The 8,676-nt window shown below is 18.8% G+C and overlaps 2 protein-coding genes across 3 annotated transcripts; one reads left to right on the plus strand and one right to left on the minus strand.

The window, feature by feature from the left end:
* Positions 1-861: 861 nt before the first annotated feature.
* PRSY57_1320400 (palmitoyltransferase, putative) lies at positions 862-3,382 on the plus strand (the record flags this gene model as incomplete). The annotated part of the gene is made up of 12 exons (XM_012909140.2): positions 862-913; positions 1,075-1,195; positions 1,446-1,559; positions 1,670-1,716; positions 1,828-1,881; positions 1,988-2,075; positions 2,177-2,285; positions 2,446-2,519; positions 2,719-2,861; positions 2,964-3,012; positions 3,120-3,147; positions 3,320-3,382. The coding sequence occupies 12 exons, from the start codon at positions 862-864 to the stop codon at positions 3,380-3,382; spliced, it is 942 nt and encodes a 313-aa protein (XP_012764594.1).
* Positions 3,383-3,809: 427 nt separating this feature from the next.
* On the minus strand, positions 3,810-8,432 carry PRSY57_1320500 (3',5'-cyclic nucleotide phosphodiesterase, putative; the record flags this gene model as incomplete). Of its 2 annotated transcripts, none has more annotated exons than XM_012909141.2 (9): positions 3,810-3,999; positions 4,100-4,503; positions 4,591-4,854; positions 5,056-5,466; positions 5,632-5,793; positions 5,924-6,028; positions 6,296-6,395; positions 6,540-6,644; positions 6,754-8,432. In XM_012909141.2, 9 exons carry the CDS (start codon positions 8,430-8,432, stop codon positions 3,810-3,812), a joined length of 3,420 nt encoding a protein of 1,139 aa, XP_012764595.2. The 2 variants fall into 2 exon arrangements, with proteins under 2 accessions (XP_012764595.2, XP_019970076.1); XM_020115153.1 differs by having other exon boundaries at positions 5,924-6,024; positions 6,292-6,395.
* Between the last annotated feature and the right edge of the window lie 244 nt (positions 8,433-8,676).

Below are 8,676 nucleotides of genomic sequence, written 5' to 3' on the forward strand. Positions count from 1 at the left end.
TTATATATTTATATTTTCATATTTATAATATTGATCATTTGGCATTACTTTAAACCAATTCGATTTAATAATTAATCTTTTTTTTTTTTTTTTTTTTTTTTTTCTCCTTTTGTTTAAAATATTAGAATTTTATATAATATCCTATTTTAAAAACTATACATTATCATATTTATATATTATATTATTTCATTTTATTTTATTATCATTATAATTTTTTTTTTTTTTTTTTTTTTTTTGTATTTAATTTTTGAAAATGATTAAGAGACCTAATTCAGTATTGACAAGAAAGAAATAAATAAAATAGAAAATAAATAAAAAAATAAAAAGAGCATTTCTAAATAATGTAATTAAAAGACCTTTATATTGGGTATATTATTAATATATATACATAAATATTATATTATATATATATATATATATATATATATATATATATATATAATATATATATATCTATTTATGTTGTAATGTATAAATTATATAATAATCAACGTGGCCTTTATATCTGTAAAATATTATATTTATTATGTATATATTATTGTTCTCAATAGGAGTAATACATACAATATTAATATATATATATATATATATGTGATTTAATACCGTTGTTTTTTTTTTCCATACAATAATAACATTATGCATATAATATATTATACATAGATTCATTTTTATATTTTAATTTTTACATTTCATATGAAATATTTTTTATATAACTTTTTTTAGAAACAATACATGGGGAAAAAAAAAAAAAGTATTTCATAAGTGTAGTAGGATAGAATCTTTATATTTCTATTTTTTATGTATTGTTATGAAAAATAACTTTTTTTTTTTGTTAAAATTTTGAGTTTTTTCCTACCATAAATGGTTCAAATACATGATGCAAAATCTCCTTTCCTGTTACCCTTATATAAAGGTGATTTTTAAAAAGAAAATAATATATGAAAAAATAAAAAGATAATAATAATTAGAATATATATAATATATACCTATATAAATATAAACAAATATAAATATAAACAAATATAAATATATAAATATATATATATGAATTTTTTTTTTTTTTTCACCTCTCAGTTTACGAAAGTAACAACATTTTTTTTTGTAAAGGAAATATCATAACAGGGCCTAATATATTTTTCCTCCTCTTTACTTATATAATTATAATTATTTCGGTTTTACCTATCTATATAATTACGTAAGTATATTTTGAAACATATAAGTAATTAAATATATATATATATATATATATATATATATATATATATATTCATTTATTTATATGTGTGCTTATATTTTATATTTATTATGTTCCCTTTCAATGTTATTATATCTTGCATGTCTTCAAAAAAGTCATACAATTTCATAAAAATGTATGAATATTATTCTAATTTTTAATATATCTTAATATATGTAATACATATATTTTTCTACTTTTCTTTTAATAGATATTTCCAAATAGATAGTTCCTTTTGTTTAACCGTTGCTCTTGTTTCCTTGACAATTTTCTTTGTATTAGTTTTATTTTTTTTAACAACTACAGCATTTTGTGACCCTGGAATGTACGATTAAAAAAAAATATATATTTAATATACATTTATATTCAAACCATTTATTCATAATATAAATAATATTAAAAAAAAAAAAAATTTTTTTTTATGACTCATTTTAGAATACCTAAAAGGAATTATGTTGATTTATCATTGCCAAAAGGACGAAGTAAAAATTAAAATTATTATATGTAATTAACAATATATATATTCATTTTATATATTTATTTTTTTTTCATTTTAATATTATTATTATTATTATTTTTTTTTTTATATATAGCTGCATTTACTACTGTAAAAATAAATGGAACAATTATAAAACAGTATTGGTGTGGTATGTTATCACAAAAAAATAAAAACAATAAATATATCAAAAATATATTTAATAAAATTCCCACGTAAAGTATATAAATAAACATGATATATTTTATTTTTTATAGTTAACTGTAATCATTTTAAAGAACCTAGAAGTAAACATTGTTATACATGTAATAACTGCGTCACAAAATTTGATCATCACTGCGTATGGTAAGATACTAAAATAGAAAATTTTCAAAAATAAACTATATATATATATATATATATTTACATATATATATGTATAATTTTTATTTTTATTTTCCATCTAGGATTGGTAATTGTGTAGGAAATCGAAATTATAGACGATTCTTTTTTTTCATTTTAAATTTATCGATCCTTTCAACAATAATATGTTTTATATTCATTGGACTTTTTATTGTAATATAATTAAAAAGGATTTATATATATATCATTATCGTCTTAATAAAGTTTATGTTTTTTTTTATATATGTGTAGCCTTATATCTATATATATATATATATATATATATATATATATATGTATATATAGATATATTTTTTTTTTAATATTTATATAGCAATTGTGTATTAAAGAAAATGGCAGCTTGTCATTTCAGCCAATTTTATATACAATAGGAGAATATCCACACATGTAATAATTATAAGAATACAGACAAAAAAAAAAAATTAAATATAAATAAATTGAAAAATAAAAAAAATTGTTCATATTTAAAATAAAGAATGTATATATATATATATATATATATATATATATATATTTTTATATTAATTACTTGTACTTATTTATTTCACAAAACATTTTTTTATATATGTCATTATTTTATTTGTAGAACCTTATATATTATTTATTCCTTTCCATCCTCCCTTTTGTTAATTAATTTATTTGTGTATCATTTACAAATGGTACTACAAAATAAGACAACCTATGAAGATATCCAGGGCTTATATTCGGGAAATAATCCATTTGATGAAGGTAAAAAAAAAAAAGAAAAAAAAAAAAAAAAATGTATATTTATATGTATATTATTTGTAATGCCCTCTTCATTTTTTTTATTTTATTTTTTCTTATTTGTAGGGAAATTTATAAATTTGAAAAAGTTTTTATTTACCCCCGTGGATAAAATGTAATTATAATTTAAATATTAGAATATTGAGCGTATATAAAAATACACACACATATATATTTATATATATATATATATATATATATACATATTTTTTTTATTTTTAGCCAAGTTGAATGGAAAGATATTGTAAAGGTGTCAGTCTAATATCATAAGGGTATCTTTTCTGATTTAACTTTTTTTTTAATTTTTCAATTTTTTTTTTTTTTTTGTTTCTTTTTTTTAATAAATTAAAATTAATTCTCTTGTATAACCAGAGTTATACTTTTTTTGTTTACTTTTTTTTTATTTTCTTTCTTTTTTAAAGAACATAACACATTTACTAATATTAATTTGTCAAAAATATATTAACATTTTCAAAACGCTCTAATAATACAATAAAAAAAAATAAAATAAAATAAAAAAAAAATAACAGTTTTTATTTAAAAAGAAATAAAACAAAAAGGAAAAAAGAATTAATTTAAAAATATTAAGAGTCTTAAAATAAATGATAATTTTAAATAAAAGAAAAGAAAAAAAAAAATAACCAGGAAAAAATGTGTATACAACAACAAAAAAAAAAAAAAAAAAAATATATATATATATATATATATATATAATATAATATAATAACATAAAAAAATCATATAAATGATATAAACATATTTTATATCATACAAGAATTAAAATTGTAATATATTTGAAATATATTAAATGAAATATAATAAAAAAAAAAAAAATAATAAAAGTTATTATAATTTATTATATATATAAAGACATATATGTAATTATATATATAGCTTCACTTTTTCTTTTTTTTAATCGGAAACATTTTTTATAAAAAATAGAGTTAAATCAATATAACTTTTCTTTTTTTTATCTACTTTTTTTTTTTTTTTATCTTTTAATTTAACGGCAGCGGGATCATAAACCTCGATTGTTTTTTCTTCTTTCATGAGCGTATCCCACATGATACAATTACTGTTTAATCTTTTTAAGCAGAAACTCCTATGAAAAAAAAAAAAAAAAAAAATATACATATATATTTATATATATATAATATAAACTTTATATTTTATATTAAAATTATTTTATCTTCTGATTTTACTTTATAAATTTATTATTATCAATATGGGATAATTCCTCAAATAACGGCATGACAACAAATTTCAAAAACGTTATTTGAGATTTACAAACTTCATTATGTTTTGTCCTATCACACAAAGGTGACAAAGGCATTTTATTTTTTAATTCTTCATCTCCTTGAGTATAAAATTCAGATAAAACTCTTTGACACCAACAATAATGTTCACTCCATGATACAGATCCATGAGATATATCTGCACTTTTTATAATCATTTTTGTTAATATTAATAAATCATCACTATTCTTTATATAATCGAAATCTTCATTTTCTCTTCTTATTCTAAACTTTGAAATTATTTCAAAATGATGTTTCATATCAGTGCTTAAAATTAATTCAATGATATATGATCTCATCATTCGAAAATCCTAAATGTGAAAAATAAAAATAAATGCATAAAAATATATATATATATATATATTTACATTTACGTATAGGAACAAATGTGATCTCACCTTTTCTGAAAAATTTTTCAAAATATTACATTGGTTTAGTTGTAATATTTTAAAAGTTATAGATGCATGATAATTTTCTAATACACTAATGTCATTATAAATAATACTTAAGGGGTGTAAACTGTTTACAAAAAATAAGTTATTATAACCAGGATGTCCTATATCATGACATATTCCTGATATAAACATTACCAATTTTATTTTGTATTCCAGGTCATCATATATACCAAGTTTCTTGGTCAAACAAAAAAATTTTTGTGTTACCTGTAAGGAAAAAGTGTGTACGCAATGTGGTGTGTGAGTATTGTTTTGGCTCTTAAATATGAGGTCCAAAAAAAATATGAATATATATACATAAATAAAAACACACACACACATATATATATATATATATATATATATATATATATATATACATATATGTATACATATATGTATACATATATGCCTATTCATTCTTATTACCATCGTCGCGTGTATTGTATTATGATAAGGAACATTATTGTACTGCTTTTCAACAAAGCAGAGAAAGTTAATTATTATATTTATAGGAATATTATGATCAATAGTACATATTAAAGATAAATTAATATCAAAAAATGGATACTCGGATTCATCAAAATATGTTAAACAATTGAAATCCCAGTCTGATAAAAGTTTGTTATCAATGAATTGAATCATTTTTGTTAATTGGGATATATTAATTTGTTTCAAAAATTTTTTTATTTGTTTTTTATCTAAATCCACTTTGTCAGTACTTATACAGTCATTGTTTGAAAAAGATTTGTTTAATTTAAAATCTACTCCTTTTGACACTTCTTCCCCAGCAAAATTACTTTTACTTTTACTGACATAGGCCTCAATAAATTTTTTATTCTTTCAAGTGGAAAAAAATGGGATAATACATGAACACACAAATATTATATATATATATATATATATATATATATATAAAATAATATAAAATAAAATATGAATATACAAAAATATACATATCAATTTTGTTTATCTTTTTTTTTTTTTTTTTTTTTTTTTTTCTACCTCTGGATTTTCGAGAACGTTATAATCAATATTATACAAGTTATCAGATTTTGTTAATGTTGACAAACATTGTTCCAAAATATTCGAACAATAAGAAGTCTTCGTATGAACATTGAAATTTGTATCCGTCTCGTTTTCTAATTCCAAAATGACTTTTGTACACTAAAAAATGAAAGAATAAAAATAACAATAAAATAGGTATTTACAACAATTAAAAATATTATACACATATTAAATATATACATAAATATATATACATACATATATATATATATATATATATTCATATTACCTCCTTTAGCATATTAATTAAATCTTCAATTCCTGTTGAAATTTTTTTGTTACTGTTTTTATTTTTCATATCCGATTCTATTTTATCTAATTTATAGCTAGCTACCTATAAGAGATTATAAAACAAATGTATATTATTTTATATTATATTCTTTTTTCAATTGTGAGAACATATATAGGGAATAAAATAAATCCGTTTAAATATAATATTAAAGTGTACATGTATTTTTGTATATATAGTATAATTTTACACAACCGTTTGAAGAACATACAAATAAATAGTTATATATATATATATATATATATATATATATATATATATGTATATATTTTTATGTATATCTTGATTTTTAAATTTTGTCTTATGACTTACAAGTAAATTATAAAAAACATAACGTATTTGTAGTTCTGAGGTATAACTTCCTATGTATAAGAATATGCACAAGGTTGTATATGCCAAAATTCGAAATACCCTAAAATAAAAATAATATATATATATATATATATAGATTATATAAATACAATTTTTTATTCATTTATTCTATATATCAACATATAATATATATCTTTTTCAACATTTTTTTGTTTAATCGCTTTTAATTTTTTATAAAAATTACACATATATTTCAGGCACAAAGTCAGGTTTGGCGGAACCTACTAATATGATGCTACTTGAATTTAAGAATATAAATATTAAATGGATAATCCAATTATATTTGGTCCTAATAAAATTAAATAATATATATGAGTTAAGAATAAGTATGTACACACATAAAATATGCACATATATATATATATATATATATATATGTATATATTTTTTTTTTTTACCGTGAGGGAAAGAATATATCTATTATAACCAGAGGAAGGAAACCATATATATACGTGAGTACATAAATCATTTCCAACTCGTAGGTTGTTGTAGGCATTTCGCTAAGGTTTGGATTATATGCAAGTGTTAAACCTATAGCTATATTCCATAGACCCCATAAAGAAACCATTAAAGAGAAAAGTACATAAGACATACATTCAGAATATTTACACAATTCTGTCGATCCAATAATTATAAAAAATATTAATATCAATGTATTAATAGCCATTAAAGTATGAAATAATATAATAATATATGTTTCTCTTCCCCAAGTACTTGTTTTAAGAGACCATGTTGTTAGTGGCCATATAATAAAAGATAATATTAACATAACAATTCCAATAATAATCATTCTAGATGATATCCAATTATTTAAATTTAATACATATAAAGATTCAATAGAATCGTCATTAAATTTTAATGGTATTTTTTTTAATAATTCTTTTTCAGAAGATTGATTTAGACATGCATCTGCAAATGTACTTTTTAAAGGATTTGGTGGGTTTTTACTACTTAAGGAATAAATTTCTTTTTTTATTGTTATATTTCTTTTCCATATATCATAAAAATATTTTTCAAGAATACTCCTTTTATTTATATTGGTGTCAAAATTTTTATCATTATTTAATTTTATATTAGTATTGTTTGATTTAATGTTTCCTAATGATTTTCTAGATGAACGAAACGTATGATGACCATGATCTTGATGATGATCGTGAAGATTATCATCATGTTTATCATCAAAATTATTTATATTATCAATTATTTTTATATTATCATCATGATTTAATCCATCGATTGTAATTTCATTGCTACTATTAATATCGTCATAATTATTATAATTATCAATAATATTATTTTTATCATTTTTATTTTCATCATCAATTTTATTATTATCATTAAAACTTATAGAATGTCTTACTTTTAAGTATAAATTTTTATAACTATCTTTATTTGTATTCTTTATATTAATTTCTTGTAATTCTTTTTTATTTTTTTCATTTGGAATATCTATTATATTATCTTTTAATTTTAAAGAATTCGATTTTTCATTTTTTAAAACTTTAACTTCAATATTAGAAAATTCAGAATTACATTCTGTATTTATATTACTTGTAGACCAATTCAAAGAATTATTATCAGTATTTCTTTGATTTTGTCTATTATCTTCACTTATTCCTTCTTTATATGTGCGTAAAGAATTACTAGTTAAAGGAGACTCTTCATCAATTTCTTGTATATTTTTACGTGCATTATTTAATATATTAGATGGAAATGAAAATTCTATAGATTTCGTTTTACCAAGAATGTTTAAATTTTTTAAATAGCTATTTTTTTTTTTTACTTTATTATCTTTTTCTACATTATCAGTAATAAGTTGCATATCTTTTAAACTGTTTTTCCTTTCATTCACATTTTCTACTATATTATCATCATTTTGTTCTACCTTTGTTTTTTCTTTATTTCTTAATAAATTCATTATAAAACTCTTTTTAGATACTATGGATTTATTTTTATTTATATTCTCATTTTGTTCATTGATCGTATTACTATTAGACCTTCTTCTATTCCCTACATTCTTTTCAATATCTTGATTACTATTTTTATTATGTTCTTCAAAATCTTCTACCTTACCCATTTCATATACACATTGTCTTATTCCATATTCTTATGTTAACGTATTATAATAAAATAATAATAATAATAATAATAATAATATACATATATTAATTTATATGTATACTGAAATATACGTATATTTAAAATAAATCTATATTTTAATATATCTATATTTAAATATATATGTATACTTATAAATCATTTGGAAATTTTAAAAAAGGATATAATTCTGTTTTGCATTTCTCACATTTACTAATAACGAA

The sequence above is a fragment of the Plasmodium reichenowi genome, chromosome 13 (assembly GCF_001601855.1).
Source record: "Plasmodium reichenowi strain SY57 chromosome 13, whole genome shotgun sequence".
In the NCBI taxonomy this organism is placed as follows: domain Eukaryota; phylum Apicomplexa; class Aconoidasida; order Haemosporida; family Plasmodiidae; genus Plasmodium; species Plasmodium reichenowi.